This window comes from Spermophilus citellus (genome assembly GCF_964194105.1).
Source record: "Spermophilus citellus genome assembly, chromosome: 17".
NCBI lineage: Eukaryota > Metazoa > Chordata > Mammalia > Rodentia > Sciuridae > Spermophilus > Spermophilus citellus.
The window spans coordinates 33,294,828-33,319,005 of record NC_138199.1 but is presented as its reverse complement, the minus strand read 5'-3'; the positions used below and the strand labels follow the sequence as shown (position 1 = coordinate 33,319,005).

Here is a 24,178-nt window from a genome sequence, read left to right as displayed (position 1 = left end):
TGAGACTCTAGGTTCAAATCTCATTATCATGAATAAAATGGGGGGAACACTGCACAAATGTTGAGGTGGTGGTGGTGGTGTTTTTGAGGGTGAGAGGATACTGGGGATTTAATTTTATTTATTTATTTTTATGTGGTGCTGAGAATTGAACCCAGGGCCTCACACATGCTAGGCAAGCGCTCTACCCCTGAACCACAACTCCAGTCCCCAATACTGGGGATTTAACCCGAAGGCATTTAACCACTAGCCACATCCCCAGCCCTTTTTATTTTGAGACAGAGTCTCACTAAGTTCCTTAGGGACTTGTTAAATTACTGAGGCTAATCTCTAACTTGCAATTCTCCTGCCTTAGCCTCCCAACCATTTGGATTACAAGTATATGCCACCATGCCTAGCTAAATATTGAGGTTTTTGAAGTTAATTTAACTCAATCTCCTCACTCTTAAATCAGGTGTTAAAAACACTATTTGATAATACCTTCAGCAAGATACAAAGTTTCTATGAGTTATGCATTTAAATTAGCCAGGGTTCAATAATATCTAAAACTAAACTGTGAAATTAAACTTAGACATTCATATTCAGTTAATAAATAATGCTCATTGATATTTGATTTACATTAACACTTCACTGATTATAAACTTTCTCAATTCCTTCTAACAGTTTATTTCAATCAATATAGTTGTATAAAGTATTTCTGAAAACTTAAAAATTACATTTCAGGCATGTCCTATAGGAAGGCAAAATTAGGCAATGAAAGGTTAAGAAACTTTGTAAAGCTAACCAGTAAGAAAGATGAAAACTGAGCCAGGCATGGTGGTGTTTGATTGTAATCCCAGTGACTTGGAAGGCTCAGGCAGAAGTGTCACAAGCTCAAGGCCAGCCTCAGCAACTTAACAAGGCCCTAAGAAACTTAGCAAGACCCTATCTCAAAATGAAAAATAAAAAGGGCTGGGGATTGGATCAGTAGTTAATAGTCCCTGGGTTCTATCCTCAGGACCAAAAAAAAAAACAGAAAGATGAGAACAGAAATGTCAGGGATGGGGTTGTGGCTCGTGGAAGAGCATATGCCTAGCATGTGTGAGGCACTGGGTTTGATTCTCAGCACCATAAAAAAATGCATAGATAAATAAGGTCTATTGACAAGGAAGGAAGGAAGGAAGGAAGGAAGGAAGGAAGGAAGGAAGGAAGGAAGGAAGGAGGGAGGGAGGGAGGGAGGGAGGGAGGGAGGGAAGGAAGGAAGGAGGGAGGGAGGGAGGGAGGGAGGGAGGGAAGGAAGGAGGGAGGGAGGGAGGGAGGGAGGGAAGGAAGGAAGGAAGGAAACAGAAATGTCAGAAATAAGTTCCCTGGCTCAATTTCTCTTCTCAGCATAAAATCACAATCTCCTGGTTCCTTTTTGCAATGAAGCTTTGATATACTGCTAAAAACTATCATCTATCCTTAAGCACTACAACTAGATAACTTCTATAATCTATAGCCAGCCTTTAAAAGAGATCAAATTCCAGAAAAATTAAACAACACCCTTTCTCTTTATAAAAAGCAAAAAATATAGCTGAAGAAAACTTTCCATTGCCAAGATTTAAGATACTACTTTTCTCTACTATGTTATTTTTAAAGGTTCAAAAATGAGTAAACCTTGGGGCTGGGGATGTGGCTCAAGCGGTAGCGCGCTCGCCTGGCATGCGTGCGGCCCGGGTTCGATCCTCAGCACCACATACCAACAAAGATGTCGTGTCCACCGAGAACTAAAAAATAAATATTAAAAAAATTCTCTCTCTCTCTCTCTCTCCTGTCTCCTCTCTCACTCTCTCTTTTAAAAAAAAAATGAGTAAACCTTATGTATTACTGAGCCATTTTATAAGAATATTTGAATTATTAAACTCACTTTGATGTTCTAATCAAACACAATTAGGACATTTAGAACATTCATAATACTGAGTTTTGACCCACAGTGATTAATTTCAAGATATAACACACATTTAAACTTACCCTTCAGGAGTCGTTTTAATTTTGAACAATCCACATTAATATACTGTAACAATTCTATATCATGGACATCAACATTATCTTCTGAACAAACAGTCAATTCCTGTAATCTGAGAAGTAAAAAACAAGATTAATCAATTTAAGTGTTAGGATTTTCCAAAATTTCAAATTCAACAGATTCTTTATCAAGTGATAAGTTTATAAGATTAAAGTCTTTTATAAATAGCAAAATAAATATCCATCCTCACCCATTCTGGGGATTGAACCCAGGGGCATTACCATCAAGCTACAGCCCCAACCCTTTTTAGTTTTTTTTTTTTTTAATATTTATTTTTTAGTTTTTCAGCGGACACAACATCTTTGTTGGTATGTGGTGCTGAGGATCGAACCCGGGCCGCACGCAAGCCAGGCGAGCATGCTACCGCTTGAGCCACATCCCCAGCCCCCTCTTTAGCTTTTAAGATAGAGTCTCACTAAATTGCCCAGGCTGTCCTCCAATTTATAATTCTCCAGTCTTAGCCTCCTGAATTGGGGGGGGGGGATAAATATTTCTTATAAAAATGGGACATGATGAAAGAAACCATGAAATCTAAGAAAATTAGTATCCCTGTCTTTAAGATTGAGGTATCTAAATTATATTTCCTACTTTTAGCCCAGGGTCCTTGGGAAAATTAGTCAATTTCAGGATTAGGGCAGGAAAAGTTCAAGATAAGCTTTAGTCACCTTGAGCCTGAAAACAAGAAAACCAGTACCACTGTCAGAGTCACCTTGTAAACTATACAGGTGTGAACTTAAATAATCTTCTTGCTGTCAAAAATGAGAAAATTTGAGCATCGAAAGAATTATGTTTATGACAACTGAAACATATACAATAAATAAAAATCCATGTGGTAATACTGAAAAATAATAAAAACTCATGGGTAATCTTTTACCACTGTAGAATGCCAACTTACTCTGAAAATGAACATTCAGAGTCAAGCTTCAATCTTGCATTATCTATGCAGACCATTGCTGAGGGCCATTACCAAGTAGGAAATTTCCTTGCCAGCGTACCCCATGTTAATTTCGCTGTTGACATTGCATGTTAGGTGACCCTGCCCAAGGACGAGGGTGGATCCAGGATTAGGGTGTATCCTGCAGTTTGAGGAAGTATCCCAATCCTTGGGCTTAGGGCGTTCCCGGTTTAAGACAAGTTTAAGGCGTTCCCAGTTTAAGACCTTGGATTTTAGGGAAGTTCAGATGTTGAGGATTATTGCTGCTGGAATTAGGGCGTTCCCGCTGCCTAAGCTCCTGTTGAACTCTCGTGAGATTCAGAGAGCATTTTTGGGAAATAAGCCTCGTGGAGTAGGTGAATTGGGTGGCAGGAGAACTGGGATTGCGAGAGAACGTGTGTGGAGGCCGGTGTGAGTTCGGGAATAAAGATTTGCTGTTTGAATCTACAAAGCTGTGTGGTGGCTCGTGATTCTGTGCCCAGCCGAGACTGCGGCAGACCATATTACAAGATAAACAGTATAAATAATAAAGGAAAAATATTTTATAAGAACCAAAATTTAATGTAAATACCCTGGGTTTAATCTCCAGCACCACAAGGCAAGGCTGAGAGGTGGGGGGTTGTAGCTCTGTGGTACAGCGCATGCCTAGCACAGGTGAGGCTCTGAGTTTGATCCTAAGTACCACATAAAAAAAATAAATATAAAAAATAAAAGTTAAATTCTTTTTAATATTTATTTTTAGTTATAGTTGGACACAATACCCTTATTTTATTTATTTGTACTTAGTGCTGAGGATCAAACCCAGGGCCTTGGACATGTGAGGCAAGTGCTCTACCACTGAGCCACACCTCAACCCCAAGGGAGGGAGGGAGAGGGAGGGAGAGAGAGGGGGAGAGAGAGGGGGAGAGAGGGGGGGGGGGGAGAAAGAGAGAAAGAAAGAGGTATGGCAGCACGCATTTGTAATCCCAGTGACTCAGGAGGCTGAAACAAGAGTATCACAAGTTTGTGGCCAGCTCCAAAATTTAGCAAGACCCTAAGCAATTTAGTGAGGCCTTGTCTCAAAATAAAAAGGGCTGGGGCCATAGCTCAGTGGTAAACCTGGGTTCCCAATGGAAAGGAAGAAAGAAAGGGCAAGCTGGACACAGTGGGTGTCATATATCTATAATCCCAGTAACTCAGCAGGCTGATGTAGGAGAATCACACATACCAGACCAGCCTGAGCAACTTAGCAAAACTCTGACTTAAAATAAAAAATAAAAAGGATCAGGGACATAGCTTAGTGGTAAAGCACACGTGGGGTTCAATTCCCAGTATAAAAAAAAATGAATGAATGATAAAATAAGAAACTGCCATTTTGCAGTCATCAATGAAGCAGTAGGTAAAAATTTTATGGGCAGCTTCACAATGGATAATACTGAGAACATCTACAACCAAAAGTGAATAATAACACTAAAAGTGGGATAAGACATTTCTTGATGTGATGCAAAACTAATTACATAGTACCATCTATATTCCTGTGCCCCGAACCAAATATACCTGAATTTATTCAAACAAGATTTAAATGCTGTTCTGTTTATGTGCTTTATGTTTCTCATAATGAAAAGCTCTACAAATTCCTATTTCAAGTTATAAGTAAAATAAAGTTTAATTTTATTAACTTCTATTTAATACTAACCAGAAACATGAATACTTTACCTATAGGTCACAAGACACATTTATCTTATATTCAAAAACTGAGTCCTTTTTTTTCATTGTACTTTTTACAATCTGTACATGTGTTCATGATTATTTAATTATATCCCTCCTCTACAGTAGAATGTAAGTAAGCATATAAAGAGAGGAATATTTCTAAACCCCAAACTTCCCTTATATTGAATATAAAGTTATCACAATGTAGAAAATTTTAACACTTAACAAAAATATAGGTATTTTAAAACTCTAAAATCCCCTTAAGGCTAAATAGAAAGGATTAGACAATTTCCATTTCTCAGGATTCAGATTTGTAAAGCTGGTATCACTAATCTATTGCACTGTGCTATTTAATAAAGCATACTCATTATTTCCATTAATAGACATCAAAATGGAATAATTTTTTATAAATGCATCAAAAAGACAGCAGAAAACCACAAATACTATATGGGCTTATTCATAATTACAATTTGAATTTTAACCATTTTAGTACAGTTTAAAACTAACTTATTAATCATCAAATTAAATCTTGAGTTAATAGAATCAATCCTTCTTCTTTCTCATATTCTTCTTTGACTCACCTTGGCCTAAATTAGCCTATAGCTAACATTAAATTTATTCTAGGCTTGGATTATAGCTCAGTGGTAGAGTGCTTACCTAGCACATGTGAAGCACTGAATTTCATCCTCAGCACCACATTAAAAAAATAAATTGATAAAATAAAGGTATTAAAAAATAATTTTTAAAAATTTATTCTAAGCACTTACCCTAAAGTATTTCATATCATTAGAGTAAGAAAAGCAAGGCAGCTCAGACTGGGAACAAAAAGGTCCTTAATACTTATTTATATGTTAAAACTCCACAGGTGCTACTGCAAATAACCTATAAATATGAAGTATGGTTCCTTAGGAAACATACCCTAATAGTTCGGCAACACTAACTTTTGAAAAGTGGACTGGTTGTTGAAAATGGAAGAAAGTTTAACTCGTTTTATAGTTCAATTATTGCTATGAGAAGGGATATCTTTGTGATATTTAAACATTTCTGAAGCAGAGAAATCAAACAAAGGATAGTCTGAATAAAATAAATGAACTGTGGAAAATCTATCACTCAAACATCCAGAAAGACAAGAATATAAAATTTTGTACTCTAATAATACAAGAATTAGAAAATAGAGTCCTGCATAAAACATAAACTAGAAAGGAATACACTCTCCTTTAGAAAAAAAAACAAAAACAAAAACCTTCTTGCACAGGAAGTTTATTTGTTCTGTCAACACTACAGGTAGGTGAAAAAAAGTCACCTGGAGGGCTGGGGCTGTAGTTCAGTGGCAGAGAACTTACCTAGCATGTGAGAGGCACTGGGTTTGATCCTTAGAACCACATAAAAATAACAAATAAGGGCTGGGGTTGTGGCTCAGTGGTAGAGCGCATGCCTAGCATGCGTGAGGCACTGCATTTGATCCCTAGCACCACATAAAAATAAACAAATAAAATAAAGGAATTGTGTCCACCTACAACTAAAAAAATATTTAATAAAATAAAGGTATACTGTCCACACACAACTACAAAAAATAAAATAAAAAGTCACCCAGAGTTGTTAATAAGGGTTTGGATTCAATTTTACACTACCCATACAGTCTAGGGCTGAGAGATTAACAAAAATAAACAATTAGTAGGTCTAAAGCTGGGCACTTGGCAAAAGCAAATGCAAAACTATCACTTGAACACTCTCAGAGACCAAGGCTACAAGATTCCCAATAAAAATACAGGCCACACTACAGAAAATAAGTTTGCAATCAAAGATTACAATACAGAGAGGAAACAATTCACTATGAATGAGAATGAGCACACACAAATATGCAATTTAACAATGTTAAAAAGAAAATATAAACCAGGCAAAGTGACACAAACCTATTATCCCAGCAGCTCAGGAGACTGAGGCAGAAGGATCACAAGTTCAAAGCCAGCCTCAGCAACTTAGTGAGGCCCTAAGCAACTCAGCAAACCCTGTCTCTAAATAAAATATAAAAAAGGGCTGGGGATGTGGCTCAGTGGTTAAGCACCCCTGGGTTCAATCGCTGGTACCAAAAGAGAGAGAGAAAGAGAGAGAGAGAGAGAGAAAAAATGTAAGTGTTTTAAATGATTAAAGAAGAAATTGAAAAAAAAATCAAAAATATTAGAAATAAGAAACAATAAAAAAGATTTGTAAAGAATATATAGTAAATTGTAAAGAACAAAATAACTTTTTAAAGTCATTGAATATTCTTCTGATGATATATCAAATTACATAGTCTAAAGGGTATTCCCATAACAAAACAACTAGATCTGGTGCAGTCACAGAGTAATTCTGCAAAATCAGCTACTCTTCTAGATGAGTACTATGAGCCACAGAATATTGGCTGCTTTAGCAGAATAATGAAACTATCTTAAGATCTTAAAGACAAAAACAGAAATACAGAAAGCGATCTTAAGAGCCAGGTATGGTGGCATGAGCCTGTAGTCTCAGTTACTCAAGAGGACTGCTTGAGCCCATAAGTTTGAAACCAATCTGGAAACACAACAAAACCCCCACCTCAAAAAAAAAAAAAGGGGGGGGGAAGAAGAAAATAAAGAAACGCAATCTTTTTTAAAAGAGAAACATCTGTTGACAAGGAGAATTGTGAAACATAAAACATTTTCATGATATTAATTCATCCATTACATATGAAATATTATAAAACTTAGCTTCAAAAATAATGTTATTTAGTAATGTCTTGCTAAGGTGTCCCCACCTAAATTAGACTTCATAATGGCTTTTGGGTGAGTGGTCCTCCAATAAGATTAACTCCTATTTCTGGCACTAACTACATGAAAAGTCCAATGAACCACGTTATTTCATAGATTCCATTTCTAATTAGTCTGTCCCCATATGCTAATGAAATTTTGGACAGCTAATTTCTATTATGGCACAGTAAACGAGATTCAGGAAATAAAAGCTGTCTATTTTTACATGTGCTAATGCTGCAAAATCCCATAAAAGAAAACCTTTGGTGGCCAGAAGATCCAGAAGATTTCCAGGATTTTCAAAACAGGCACATTTGCTGTGTTTTATAATGCAATTTATACCTGGGTAGACCAAAACATTGTAGTGATCATTTTCTACCTTTAATATTTGAGATTTTTTTCAAAAGTAGGGCTGGTCTGGTAGTCATCTAAATAAAATGGGATTTTGTTCTTTTATAACTTTTCAATCTCCTATTCCTGAAGTGTTTCTTACCTTGCTGATACAACTAGTGTATTATTTACTCAGAATACAAATTGTGAATTCTCTATATAGAGTTCATGAAAACATCTTTCTATCATATAAACATTACCCAAGATTATCAATAACATATCATTAAATAAATTTTAATTTTCTTTTGACCAAGTATTTTCTTGAGGTTGAAAAATATCACTGCCCTAGCATCATAAGAAAGTCATTTTTTATTAAAATGATTATAGAGAGGTTAGAGGTGTGTCAATGGTAGAACTCTTGCTTAGCATGTGCAAGGCCCTGGGTTGGATTCTAAAGGAAGGAAGGGAGGATGAGAGGGAGAGAGGGAAGGAGAGAGTGAGGGAAAGAGGGAAGGGGAAAAAGAAAAAGAAAGGAAAGAAGGAATTTTGAAGTCAGTCAGTTCCCCCAAAATACCACAGTACAAATTTTCAAACTATGATGTATATTCTCATTTATACTTGCTAAAGAACAACAAAAGAATGAGTGAATCTGACTAGTCCACTTGTTTGCACAATACTGACAAGTCAAAGATACAGGCACCAAAAAGAAACAGGTTTTTTTTTTCTCTGTTCTCTGTTAGTTTTTGATTCACCAAGTCTATATGTGATTTCTTTTGTACTTCTTACTTGAATTAAGAATCTATTTGACTTTACTTGCATGAGAAAAGCATATCATTTTCATGAAAGCAAGTTTGAGGGTTACTACTTTGAGTAATAATTTTATCCCAAAGTCAAAATTTTATCCCATTTCCACATTCACAAAATATCACAACTAATGCTCACAATGATGAGTTTGAATTATCAATAAGGGCTTAAATTATATTGTTTAAAGCATAGACCTATGTATTATGAAAATAATCTCATCAAAATGTGGCTAAAATAATGAAACTAACATATATTCAGAAGCCAGCCTAACTTAGAAAATCTGGATCCTCCATTATTTGGCACATTACCTTAACTTTTGGGGAATACTGAGTTGCATACCTATAAAATATGGGAAATATCACCAATCTTTCAGAGTTATCATGAGTATAAGACAGCATAGCATATACTATAAATAATAAATGGGACCATTTATGTACATTTAAAACTTCACTTTCTGGAGGATTTTACTTCACAATTACTTCGTTGTACTTCTGTTTGCTTGGGTTTTTGTGAAGTTTTTATTTTTTATTGACTATAATGCTGTGATAAGGAGCACAGCTGTGAGATCATTAGAATTTTATTATCAATTACTCCAACTGACAATAATTTCCTTTAAAGGAATATGTCCCCAAAAAAGTCAAAAATTCATATCTAGTATTTAAAAGAAATGGCCTGGGGTTGGGAGGTATCTCAAGGACACCTCATATGCATACTTAAGGTCTGGGTTCAATCCCTACCACCCACATCTCCAAAACACAGGAAAAGAAAATTCCTGGCCATGGAAGATAGCTTTTCCTAAGATTCAGACCTTCATGTTTATAACAATACTCTGATTATCTATCTGCACACATCAATATTACAATATAATTTAAATTGTCAAGACATTAATGTATAAAATCTCTACAAAAACCCAGAAAAAGTTCATTTCTGTTCGTTTTTTATTTTTATATAGACAAGAAAAAAAAAAGACTTCTAAAATTCATATTACTTTAATAGTCCTACATGATTTACACACTAACCTGGTAGAAATGCGACTAAAGACTGCATTGAAGTTGTTGCAGCTGAGAGAAAATAAAACCCCAGAAGCAGAATTTCGAAGTTCAGCTGCATGTTGGTTTCCTTCACGACACGTATGAAGAAAATGGCAGATTTCTGGTAGCAACTGTTTGACCAGCATTGTTTCATCTAATCTCATTGTGTCCTTTGGTTGCTAAAATAGAAATAATCACATAATTCTAAAACTTTCTTAATTTTTACATTTGCTATTTTGAAATTTGCTTAAATTTTACATTTGCTTTTAGGAAAATTTCTCAAACATACAGAAGAGCTGATAGACTAATAAACAATCATTTAGCCATCACCTATATTCAATAATTGTTAATGTTTCATAGTTGCTACATCTATTTATGATACTATAATAAAAGAAGATGGTTCCATTTTTCATGCCATAATTATAGTCCAACCGTCCATCCATCCTCACTGATTCCATGTGCGTGCACACATGCATATACACTTATGCTCGGGGGCTGAGGCAGGAAGATCACTAGATCAAAGCCAACTTCAGCAAAAGGGAGGTGCTAAGCAACTCAGTGAGACCTTATCTCTAAATAAAATACAAAATAGGGCTGGGGATGTGGCTCAGTGGTCAAGTGCCCCTGAGTTCAATCCCAAGTACCAAAAATAAATAAAGAAGCACATAACATTAGGTGGTCTCCTGTAGGTTAAAATTATATTTGATAACATTGGTGTTAACACTGAGGTCTTTACCTTGTAAAGTAAATGTCTACTTTGTGAACAACCAAACAGATAAGCCAGCCTGAAAATAAACTGTTCCACATCACTATCACTATTTCACATAATGTTTTGGTATCCATACACATATAAAAATCTTGCCAATACTGCGCAGGATAACAAAGAATGAAATTTTATATAATTGTGTGCCACATCCTGTACAACTGTAATCCAAGGGCTTTCAGTGACAAATACACTGAAATATATAAACAGTAAATACATAGATTTCTCATAAATTTGCAAAATTTTTTATAATGTCTATTTATTATTTATAGGCCAATGAAGCCAATGTTGAAACTACAATAAAAGTTGAAAAAGTATTATATCTTTGGAATAATATTTATATGCAATAAGATTCCTCAGACTCCACAAAATTTTAACCATAGTATGATATTGGCAAGTATTATCTGTCACTTAGCTATTCCAACAACTTATATGATAAATAATGTATTTGCAGGCTCCATTCTCCTTAAAGGCCTCAATTTAATTTGATCTAAAAATGAAAATCAAACTTAGAAAGACATTAACAAGATATTATTAGAGGGAAAAATAAATTTGTAAAATAAATAAATGAGGAAGCCACCATAAAAATCAAGAAAAGCCAACTATTCCATAATATGAATAGGTCTTTGGAGTGTGAGAGTGTGTGTGTGTGTGTGTGTGTGTGTGTGTGTGTGCGCGCGCACGCCCAGAGCCTTGTGCACGGAGGTAAAACCTCTACCAACTGAGCTATATCCCCACACCTTGGATTTTTTGTTTGGCTTTTGCTTTTTTTGAAGTGGTAGGAATTAAAACTAGGGCCCTCTGCATGCTAAGCAAGTGCTCTACTCCTGAACTACATTCCCAGACCTGTACAACTAAAGGAAAAGAAAACAAAACAAGTTATACAAGACTGAAGATGTAGTTCACCACCACACACACATATTTAACAAACAAATTTAAACGTTTTCAATAGCACAGTAAGGCAAGGAAATATATATTTTATACATTATACAAGTTACAACATAACCAGTTAATAGCATTTCAATTAGACTATCCACAAAGAGAATTAAATCAAACAGGGGCCAATAATATTACTTATCTATTACAAATGTTAATGGAGGAAGGTGTAGAACTAAAAAAGCAATAAACCTCTCTGGGACCCCATTCAATCACAGTGTAGCTGATGTACTGGTAATTTTAAATCAAAGTAACAAGACTGCTACAAAAAATTGATTCAGAAGTTTAAAAATTGCCTACCTTCCCATTTTGATCACCCTACATAACAGAGCTTTTGCACTTTCGCTTCATTTTACAAAAGTATGATAGCATTAGCACAAATTAACAGAAGAAACCAAGCTAAAACAACCAGCTGGCCCCAAGTTTCAGTTGAAAACTTATCAACTGTCCCACAATTCTGGAATATGGCCAACAGCTAATAAAAGAGTTTAGAATATTATGCTTAGATTTTGTAACCTACAGAGCTTCCCTGAGAAAACACAGTTGTATGAATATAATTATTTTCTTTTTAATTCCCTACTGAATACTCTACCCCTTTCCAAATACTTCTGAGTCACACAATTAGTCCCCATGTATCAAAGTTCTTTCCCTTTAGGTTTACCATAGAAAACTGTAATAAAAGTGGAAGACAGAAGCCATTCTGAATCAAAACAAAATCTGAAATTCTGTACCAAAGGCAGAGAGAATAAGAAGTTAATTCCAATATATGTGGAACAGACAGATCTTTAAAAGGAAGTATATAGTTTATGTATTATGTAAACTCCAACCAATGTTCCAAGAAAAACTAAAGTTATGGAAGAATAGAAATACTCTGGGGGCTGGGGATGTGGCTCAAGCGGTAGCGCGCTCGCCTGGCATGCGTGCGGCCCGGGTTCGATCCTCAGCACCACATACCAACAAAGATGTTGTGTCCGCCGAGAACTAAAAAATAAATATTAAAAAAAAAAATTCTCTCTCTCTCTCCTCTCTCTCTCCTCTCTCACTCTCTCTTAAAAAAAAAAAAAAAAGAAATACTCTGCATTACACAACAAATATTTTGGAAAAGTTCAAATTAAATCAGGGTTGAAATATACTGAGAAAACTACTTAGAAGAAACCTGAAAAAAATGATTTGGTTCTCAACTAATCCTCCACATAACTATTATATATGAGCGTGTTTACACAAAACAAGAATCCTTAAGGTAATATCTATCTGTTCTCAATAGGATAAATTCAATTTTCAAGCTCTTATATAGATTTGTATAGCAGAGTATTAAAACCATATTCAAGATAGGTGCAATGGTGCATACCTAGCAACTCAGGAGGCTAAGGCAGGAGGAACATAAAGTTCAAGGCCAGCCTCAGCAACTTAGCAAGACCCTGTCTCAAAAAATTAAAAACATGAGGTTATAGCTCAGTAATAGAGCACTCCTGGGTTCAAGTCTCACCTAACAATAAATAATTAAACAAACCATATTCATGCAGGAGGGAAAATAAGATTACTCTTGGTCTTCTGAAGCATATTTTTTCACAGCTTCACATTGCCACAGGCCTACGATATCTGAAAAAATCATTAAATTAAATAGCAATCTCTTTATTAAAAAATATTTTCTAAAAATCCTGAGACAGATATCTAGCTCAAAATTAACACTTGTAAGTAAACAATATCTATTTAATTTATAAAACACAAGAGAATAATTTTCTGTTGAAAATTATCTGCACCACCAGGTCAGCTATCTTAACAAAATGCACATTCATTTGTCTTAAGACAAAAAGGTCATGTGTGTTCTCTTTGTACACACCTATACTGTGGCACACAGATCATTCCAAGTCTGCAGGCACAAAACCTCCCTATATAAGAGTAGATTTACTTACTCCAGCAAGACATTTTTCCAGTGTATCCAATATAATCAACTGAGAGAGATATAAATTTTTTTCTGCAGTTTCTCCAAATATTCTCTAAAAGAAAAGATATTCAAAACATAAAAGTTAGTCGTCATTCTCTACTACAAATCAGCACACTTCTAAAAAGTGAGGGACTGAGTATCAAGAAAAACCAATAGGTGGCTGGGGTTGTGGCTCAGTGGTAGAGCGCTTACCTAGCACATGTGAGGCACTGGGTTTGATCCTCAGCACCACATGAAAATAAATAAAATATTGTGTCCTTCTACAACTAAAAAATTAAAAAAGAAAAAAAAAAACAATACCCTTCCATTTTATCTCCCAGATTATACCCTATTCTGTTATTTTTTATTTTTTCCTAATTCTCATACAAAATAAATTCTCAGGCAAACAGAAATGTGGGTATTTTTTAGAGTATGCATTAGCTTTAAAACAATAAAAGATGTTGATATATTTAGGCTTTAGAAATATGTATGATTTAGAGATCTATATCTGAATTTTGACCATTTAACCATATTTTAATTCCAAAAAAAGTCTTAATTCTTTAAGTAATAAAATGTTATTGCACCAATTACAGTGAATTTTAAACATTCACTATCCTCAAATTGAATGCTACACTACTTATTTAGTAACAAAAGACTATGGTTTCCACAATATAATTTATTTAGTAAGCAATAAATGAACACCATTGTCATAATATTGTTTGGATTTTTTTCTTTTATTTTGAAAAGGGTCCCAAATATTAAAATATTTCCATATAAGTAGAAACATGGTCACGTATTCATTTGTGCAAAATCCTATTACTGTACCTTATACACAGTGCAAAAAAAGAGCTATGACAAAATATTAAGTGTATTTCGATAAATCACTTTAAATTTTATAAAAGGTACTGTGCTTTTTTTTTTTTGGGAGAAGTTTAATTTTGTTCCATTAAAAAAAAAAAAGTTATTTGTAAGGCAAATGGTTGTCCATACTTCCAGTTCATCAGTTCTTTAAGTGTACAGTACTGTCTAAACAACTTTCTTAAAAGGCAACCATCAAAGATGATGTGACTATAAAAATGGGACTTTGATCTTCATAATCTACAACCAGAAGTTGTTTCACAGTTTAATACAAATAATACAAATTGAGATTACAAATGCTAAAGACAAGCAGAAAGCTTGTCAAGATCTAGATCAGTTGCTTTGAACCGAATATGAAAGAGATGGTTAGATAGAAATTGAGAGATAAAAAGATTACCTGAGAGAGAAAAAAGAGTACATGTCTGAAGGTACAGAAGACCAGCTGGAATACTTTAAAGTTAAGGTACATCAACAGATTATATAAAATGGGAAAAAAAGAAATTATGAACTTTTTTTAATATTTATTTTTTTAGTTCTCGGCGGACACAACATCTTTGTTTGTATGTGGTGCTGAGGATCAAACCCAGGCCGTACACGTGCCAGGCCAGCGCGATACCGCTTCAGCCACATCCCCAGCCCCGAAATTATGAACTTTTAATAGAGAAATTACTTCACGAAATAGGTAACAATTTGAGGAAAATTATTTCAACAATAGGTTCTCTTATTACAGAATCTATCACAGGTGACAAGAGTAAGGGAAAATATTAAGATGCTGATTGAAATCAATTCCACATTTTAGGAGTAAAAGCACATTTTATTCACCATTTACTTTGAACTAGCATCTCACAATCTGATATGTAAATTCAAATAAGAAGCTAAAGAAAAGCACATAATAGATTATACAGGGCTTAAAGTGTAGCTCAGTCACTAGTAGAGCACCTGCCTAACATATGCAAGTCTTGGGTTCAATCCCTAGCACTGCAAGAACAACAATAACAAAAAAAAAATAGCAAAACCCAGAAAAAAAAGTTTCTATACTACAGCAAATTCATACATAATACAAAAACCACATAAAGGGCTGGGGTTTTGGCTCAGCAGTAGAGCGCTCGCCTAGGTTCGATCCAAAGGAAAAGGAAAGGGGGGGAAGGGGGGAAGGGGGGAAGGGGGGAAGGGGGGGAAGGGGGAAGGGGGGGAGTGGGGAAAGGGGGAAAGGGGGAAAGGGGGAAAGGGGGAAAGGGGGAAAAGGGAGGGAAAGGGGAGGGGAGGGAAAGGAAAGGAAAGGAAAGGAAAGGAAGAAGAAAAGAAAAAAGAAAAGAAAGGAAGGTACTGACAACTACAACTGAAAAATAAAATATTTTTTAAAAATCACATAAAACTTTAATTCCTGGAAAAAGAAAGAGCCATGAATAAGAGAAGTTCTAAGGAAAAGAATATAAACCTAAAATGAAAGTTTAAAAATTACACTTATGCTCTTTTCTAAACTGCAACAAATTGTTTTATCTGAAGTCCACAAAAAACTGTTTCCCATATTTAAAAATATGCTGTTCCCAACATCTAAATCAAAACCAAAATGAAGTAAATTCACCAAAACAATAACCCAAGTACTCACCATATTGTTAACGTTCTTTAAGATAGTAGTGAGGCCGCTTATAACCAAAGAAAATTTGTATTTGGAAATATTGATTAGACACTCCTTGTTGTGTTCAGTACTGACTTTGGTATGTGTGTTCTGCTGTCCCGTTTTAATTGGAAGCTGAGGGGAAAAAAAAATGTTAAGAGCTTAAGACTGAAAATAACTTCACCAAAAATCATGACATTTTAGGAAAACTATCAATCAGAATTACTTATATTAATATCTCAAGCTCCAGTTTTCAATATATAATGGCATTTATAGCAAATCTTAAATTCTTTGGACATTTCAATTTTTCAGTTTTCTTTCTGGAAGCCATAAATTTCTATCTACAAAATTATATCTTTTACCCAGCACTATATAAGAGGGAATGGTAACTCACAGAAATAGAACTATTTCCTTGTACCTAAAAATTATTTCATAGACTGTCTCCAATAAAATACACACAATCCTTTCCCTTATACACTGAACACAAATTTAATGTTTTAATAACAACAACAGATCAAGAAAAGCTATGCCCTGGCTGGGTGTAGTGGTGGAAGCTTGTAATCCCAGTGACTCCAGAGGCTGAGGCAGGAGGATCACAATTTCTCAACTTAGTGAGGCCCTAAGCAATTTAGCGAGACCTTGTCTCAAAAGAAAAAATAAAAAGGGCTGGGAATGTGGTTCAGTGGTTAAAGTGCTCCAGGTTCAATCACCAGTATTAAAATACATACATATGTGTGTATATAGCATATGTATGTATTTACATATATATAAACATATTTATATGTATATACGTGTGTGTACACACACACACACACACACACACACACAAATATATATATATTTCCTAGATCTCTAATCAATAATGGTAAATAAATAGCCAGGCATGGTGATGCACACCTGTAATCCCAGTAACTTGGGAGGCTGAGGCAGGAGGACTGCAACTTCAAGGCCGAACTCGGCAACTTTGTAAGTCCTAAGCAACTTAGACCCCGTCTCAAAAAATAAAATAAAATGAAATAAAATAAACAGACTGAATGGTAAAGTGCCTTTAGGTTCAATCCCCAGTATCAAAATAACAATAATAATAGCAGTAAATAAAGGTTGACTGTTAAGAAATAAGCACAAATTATAACTGGGATTGTGGCTCAGTGGTACAGCACTTGCCTAGCAGGTGTGGGGCACTGAATTCAATCCTCAGCACCACATAAAAATAAATAAATAAAATAAAGAACAAATTATAAAACTTGAAACAGTTAATACTTATTCAAGTAAGAAAACCACCCTCAGCTATTCAACTGAGGGAGTAACAAAACAAATAGTACATCTCATAGGGAAAAAAATCCTTTAAGGGGCTCATATTTTACACTAATCTGAGAACAGATCAAATCACACTGCCTAGAAATTCATCTCTACTCTGTTCACAAGTAGCATTCCAGCTTTAAAGAATCATAAATATATTTACTGTTTTTATTATCCACTCTGCCTGCTAATAGAGAACTCTGGTAAGGTCCCCCACCATGAACACAAACCAACTAACCAACCTGAATCTAACTGTCTCAATTTTAAAATGGCACAAGTAAAGGTAGAAAGAATAAGTGGTGTGCCCAAGTTTGCCAAGTCGATGAAAGATGATTAATTTGACAAAAAAGAAATACTAAATAAAAGGGGGAAGCATTTTTACTTATGGTATAGGGGAGAGACCAGAACAGAAGCTACAGAATTACATAATGTTAATTTTGCAAATTATGGAGGAAGCCTGGCACCGTGGCACATACCTAATAACACCAGCTACTTGGGAGGTTGAGGCAAATAAGAGAAAGCAAGTTCAAGGCCAGCCTGGACAACACGGTGAGACCTGTCTCAAAAAAAAAAAAAAAAAAAAAAAAAAAAAAAAAAACTTGTGGAGGAGAAAAGATCTAAATTTGACAGGTGTGGTGGTACATGCCTGTAATCCCAATGACTCTGAAGGCTAAGGCAAGAGGATCACAAGTTCAAAGTCAACCTTTGCAATTTAGCAAGACCCCAAGACTCCTGTCTCCAAATATAAAAGAATTGAGGATATAGCTCAATGGTAAAAACGCCCCTAGGTGATTCAATCCCTATTATAAAAAAAAAAAGGTTCAAAAAAGACAATTTTAGGAGATGAGAATGGCTGCAATGTAGCTTGTTTATCTCTCCAAGTCCCCACACCCACCACCTGCAATAGAATAGCAGAGAAACCAGAATAGTAAAACCACAACTCACAGACATCTATACCAAAATGATGGGACAAGTCCCCCACAATATCCAAAAACACACAAAAAAGAACAAACCACTCACAGTAACAAAACTGGTATACTATAAGAATCTATGTAAGAGGAAGTAGAATGCCTGAAGTGACAACAGGAGATTCCCCAAACTTTACTCAGTGAGAAGCACAGCAGGCCAATTTAGGAACATTAGCTGAAACAGAGGGGGTTTTTGCACATTGCAATTCACAGATGTGTGAAAAAGGTCTATGATATAGTTTGAAGAGAATGAGGCACACTCTAAACCACCCCAACAGGATTTTCTGTGATTATGATATTATTCTATATCAGTAATGCCCAACACAGCAGCCACTAGCCACATGTGGCCATTAAGCACTTATGCCATGATTAGTTCAGACAAAGAATCAGATGTTTGATTTTATTTAAATTTAACTTACTTAACTTTAAGTAACTACAGATTTAATTATTGAACCCCATTAGACAGCACAGTTCTAAATTATCCAGCTGAAAAACCACCCTTTCAAGATGAAAGCCCACACTGCAAAACAAAACAAAAAAACTGCTGTGATTAAACTTCAGATTGACAATCAAGGAAAAGATGGCAAAGAAAAAAGATTCAGATAAGAGTGAAAAAGAGGACGAATGCCAAGAGAGTTCTAAAAAGATGAAATTTCACAAAAAGAGTAAGCTCCACGGCCACGAAGCTACAAAGCTGTTCTGACCTACATTTCTCTCCTATCAATTCAGGAAAGTTAATTTCACATTAAAATGAGCAACAGAAAATAACAGCAGTGAAAACATATGTAAAGCTGTTTTTTGGGTTTGTTTGTTCCCTTTTTGTGGTACTTGGAATTTAACCCAGAGGCATAAGCTTTAACCCTAATCTACATCTCCAGCCCTTTTTATTTTATTTTTGAGACAGGATCACACTCAGTTTTCCAAACAGGCCTCAAATTTGTGATTTTTCTGCCTCAGCCTCCTGAGTCATGAGATTACAGGCATACATCACCACATTTAGCAGTGAAGTTCTTAAAAAAGAATGAGACAGAAAAACATATATAAGAATCAGAATAACACAAAATAAAAGCATGCCTAAAAGACACATTCACTAACAGATAAAAACTGTAATTATATCAAAATGAACCAAGAAAAATTTAGAAAATGATAAAAGTTATGAAATAATGAGTTAAAATTACAAATGAAAATAAATTGATTAAACTCAGGAAAGAATTAGAAGGAAAAATGAAAGATCATTTCAGAAATTAAATTAAGCACAAAATACACAAGGGAAAATTTACATATATACAAATAATGTTTTAGGAGAAAAAGGAAATAAAAGGAAGAAAGTTGTAACATAAGAAAGAAATGGAAAATTATATAATGAAGATGTTATGGTTTGGATGTGAAGTGTCCCCCAAAAGTTTACATGTGAGTGCAAGAGGGTTCAGAGGGAAATGACCGGGCTGTGAGGGCCTTAACCCAATCAGTGAATTAATCTCCTGCTGGTATTAACTGAGTGGTAACTGGAGGCAGGGTGTGGCTGGAGGAGGTGAGTTGGTGGGGTCATGGCTTTGGGGTACATATTTGTACTTGACAAGTGAAAATCAATCTCTCTCTCTCTCTCTCCTTTCTGATCATCATGTGAGCAGCTTCTCTTCACCACATTCTTCCACCATGATGTTCTGCCCCGCCTCAATCAGCTGTTGATGGACTGAGAACTCATGAGCCCCCAAATAAGATTTGTAATAAAATGATAAAAAAAAAAAGACAGGCGAAGAAGATCCAACATATAAATAACAGGAGCTGCCAAAGAAAGAAACCAAACCAATGAAATAGAATGACTACTTGAAACTGAAAAAGCTTGCTGAAATTTTTTTCAAAGTGTAAAAAAAAATATTTGAAACTATGTATTTGAAGTGCACCACATACCTGGAAAAACTGATCCAGAGTGACCAACATCAGAACATAGTTTAGTAAAATTACTGAACTCGAGTGACGAGGGAAAAAAAAAATCCCTTGAACATTTGGACAGAAATTAGACTTGGATAAAACTTTACATGAGGAGACAAGAGAGTAATATAAATTTAAGATGCTCCCAAGGAAAAAATGTAAACCAAGAACTTTATATCCAAAGTAATTATCAAGTATGATGATGACAAATTGGTACGGCACACACCTATAAACCCAGCAACTTGATAAGTCTGAGGATGGAAAATGGCAAATTTGAGGCCAGCCTTGGCAAATTAAATGAGACTCTATCTCAAAATAAAAAATATAAAGGGCCAGGGAAGGCTGGACACAGTGGTGTACACCTACCTGTAATCCCTGCAGCTTGGGAGGCTGAGGGAGGAGGCTCATGAGTTCATAGCAGCTTCAGCAACTTAGCAAAGCCCTAATCAACTTAGCAAAACTCTGTGTCAAGTTAAAAAAGGCTGGGGATGTGGCTAATTGGTTAAGCACCCGAGTTCAATCCCTGGTACCAATAAAAAAAAAAGAAAAGGGCTGGGGGATATGCTTCAGTAGTACAGCACCCCTGGATTCAATGCCTCGTATATATGTATGTATGTAGAATAAATAAATGAACAAATGAATCTCAAGAACCCAGAAAATATTATTTCCTTGATTATTTCCTGAGGAATCTGCCTAAGAATATGCTTCAGGTTTGTTGAGAGCCACAGCAGAAGCGGCCCCAGCAAACTTCCAGCTGATTGGCTCCTCTGCGGTGATGCTCATTGGGCTGTTTCCCCACCCTTTCAGACCACGGAGCTGCTCATTGGGGGACTCTTTTGGCTCCGCCCACGTGACCCAGCCAATCGGCCTCAAGAGTGGGAAGAGTGGGGGTTGAGAGGCTCAGCCGGAAGCCGGTGGTGGCAGTTGGACTATGAGGGAATTCCTGAAGAGCTCGTGTGGTGCAGCATGTGTGTTCTAAAAATAAAGTTTGTTTCTGCTTGACAAGTGGCTCGTGAATTGTGCCCAGCCAGACTGCTGCATTTGGTGGCCCGCAAGGGGAACGAATGAGGGTAAGTGATAAGGTAAACTGCTCGCCCCTGAGGGCAGGGTGAGAGGATGGGTAGTCATTTTAAGATTCTTCTTTCGTTTTGTTTTAAGTTGCCTGTCCCTGTAGATGGGTGAGATGGAAGAAAAACTGCTCATATCTGAGGAAAAACTATTTGCATCTGAGGAACAGATAGGGAGAAAGGACGGATGGACATTTCAGGAGGATAGAAAGGCTGATATAATGAATTTTTGTTCCATTTTGTTTCATTCTGTTTCGGTTTTGTTTGGTGCTATCTTGTTGAGTTGTGTTATCTTTATAGTAGAAATATGGGTTCCTCAGTGGCCTCTGACTAAAGAAAAGATACAAGCAGCCCATGACCAGGTCAAACAACAATTAGCAGAGGGACATATACAACCTTCCGTATCTCCCCATAATACTCCCATTTTTGTCATCAAAAAGAAATCTGGAGAAAAAAAGGGAAATTGCATGGGAATGGAGGGAGACCCTCATTGTTATACAAAATTACATATAAGAGGTTATGAGGGGAATGGGATAACAAACATGGAGGGAAATGAATTACAGTAGATGGGGTAGAGAGAGAAGATGGGAGGGGAGGGGAGTGGGATAGTAGAGGATAGGAAAGGTAGCAGAATACAACAGTCACTAATATGGCAGTATGTAAAAATGTGATGTGTAACCGATGTGATTCTGCAATCTGTATTTGGGGTAAAAATGGGAGTTCATAACCCACTTGATTCTAATGTATGAAATATGATATGTCAAGAGCTTTGTAATGTTGTCAACAACCAATAAAAAAAGAAATCTGGTAAATGGAGATTATTGCAAGATTTAAGAGCCATTAATAATGAGATGGTTATTATGGGACCTGCTCAATCAGGGATTTCTCAATTGTCTGCTTTGCCAAAAACCTGGTATGTTTTAATTACAGATATTAAAGATTGTTTTTTTTTCAATTCCAATTCATCCTGAGGATAGTCCACGTTTTGCATTTACTATCCCTGCACTGAATTATGAAGGTCCTAACCAGAGATATGAATGGAAAGTACTCCCTCAAGGGATGGCTAACAGCCCAACTATGTGTCGAATTTATGTTAACAAAGTAATCCAGCCACTTAGAAATCAAAATCCTGAACTACAAATATTTCACTATATGGATGATGTATTATTAGCACACAAAGATAAAAACACATTGCTAGAATGTTATGCCACACTTAAAAACTTATTAAAAAATTATAATCTAGAGATAGCAACAGATAAAGTATGATTAAATTTTCCAATTAATTATTTAGGAGTTCTATTATCCCCAACCATGGTCCATCCACCAAAAATTCAAATACAAGTAGGTCAACTCAAATCACTTAACGATTTTCAAAAGTTATTAGGAGACATAAATTGGATAAGGCCTTATCTATGCATACCAACAAGAGAGTTGGGACCTTTATTTGATACCCTAAAAGGTCCATCAGATCCAAATTCACACTGAATGTTAATGCCTGAAGCAAGAAAGGCATTAAAAATCATTGAAACATATATGGAAAATATGCATTTGGATAGAATTGATATGTTTGCCTTTATTATTTATTGTACTACCAACAAAAAATATTCCTACAGGAGTATTTTGGCAAGAAGGTCCATTATTATGGATACATTTATCTTATTCTCCTAACACTATTCTTACTAGGTATCCTGAGGCTGTAGGACAATTAATACTCAAAGGAATAAAAGCAGCAAAGGCAGTGTTTGGAATTTCTCCCAATAAAATTATTACTCCATATACTATGGATCAAATTGATGAGTGAGCTAATGAGTTAAAATACTTTGGCAATAATCATGTGCAAATCTAATGTTTCATTTGATAACCACTTACCATCTAATCCTTTGTTGTCTTTTTGGTCATCGCATCCTGTAATTTTTCCAAAAATGACAAGAAAAACACCTATCATGAATGCTCCAAATATATTCAATGATGGGTCAAATAATGGTACAGCAGCAGTAGTTACCCCTGATCAAACTTTTACATTTTTAGTACCCAAACAATCAGCTCAAAAGGTAGAGCTTAATGCAGTATTACAAGCTTTTGTGATGTTTAAATATTCTGTATTTAATTTGTTTTCCAATAGTCAGTATATAGTTAATGCTGTAGTATTCCTTGAAGATGCTGGTAGGATTTCCCCTTCCTGTACTGTTTTCTCTTTGTTTTCCACTATACAAAGTCTAATCTGGGACAGAAAAGATCCATTCTTTATGGGACATATCAGGGCACATACAGGACTGTCTGGAGCCCTTAGTTTGGGCAATGATTTAGCCGATAACACTACACATGACATACATATTTTCTCTACACTAGAAGAAGCTACAAATTTTCATAAAAGGTTCCATGTCAATGCTAATACTTTACAAAAGTGTTTTAAAATAACTAAGGAACAAGCTAGACAAATAATAAAACAATGTCAAAATTGTGTGACCTCTTTACCACAAGTTAATCTTGGAGTCAATCCTAGAGGACTGATACCTAACCATATTTGGCAGATGGAAGTCACACACTTGCCATAATTTGGAAAATTAAAATATTCGCATGCTACAGTTGATACATCTTCCGGATTTTTGATGGGCTCCCTTCATGCTGGAGAAAAAACTAAAGATATTATAGCTCATTGCTTACAAAATTTTGCCACTGTGGGCATTCCAAAACAGTTAAAAACAGATAATGCCCCTGGTTATACTTCTACCTCTTAAACAATTTTTCTCATCATTTGGCATTACTCATATAACAGGAATCGCATACAATCCACAGGGACAAGGCATAGTTGAAAGAGCTCATCAAACTATTAAAATGTACTTATTAAAGCAAAAAGAGGGAATTGGGAAGGGGTATATATCCCCCAAAGATAAAATAACCCTTTTTACTCTAAACTTTTTAAATTTGGATTCATCAGGGCTTAGTGCTGTGGAAAGGCATGTGTGTCCAAAAAAATGTACATAAGCCCAAGGTACTTTGGAAGGATATTCTAACAGGACAATGGAAGGTCCTGACCCAGTGATTGTCTGGAGTCGGGGGTCTGTTTGTGTGTTTCCACAGGGAGAACAGCAGCCAATTTGGATTCCAGAGAGATTAACTAAGGTCCTGACCCAGTGATTGTCTGGAGTTGGGAATCTGTTTGTGTGTTTCCACAGGGAGAACAGTAGCCAATTTGGATTCCAGAGAGATTAACTAAAG

General features: G+C 35.7%; 1 protein-coding gene across 6 annotated transcripts in view; it reads right to left on the bottom strand.

Moving 5' to 3' along the window:
* NF1 (neurofibromin 1) overlaps positions 1-24,178 on the bottom strand; it is a 249,204-nt gene that overhangs the window by 182,797 nt on the left and 42,229 nt on the right. For 5 of the 6 annotated variants that reach the window (XM_081270001.1, XM_081269996.1, XM_081269999.1 and 2 more), the window contains exons 2-5: positions 15,685-15,828; positions 13,207-13,290; positions 9,583-9,773; positions 1,987-2,093 (exon numbers count right to left, since the gene is read on the bottom strand). In XM_081270001.1, coding sequence (XP_081126127.1) covers positions 1,987-2,093; positions 9,583-9,773; positions 13,207-13,290; positions 15,685-15,828 — 526 coding nt within the window. Of the gene's footprint in view, positions 1-1,986; positions 2,094-9,582; positions 9,774-13,206; positions 13,291-15,684; positions 15,829-22,828; positions 22,865-24,178 lie in introns of all 6 variants that reach the window. The other variant, XM_081269998.1, reaches the window with a different exon arrangement.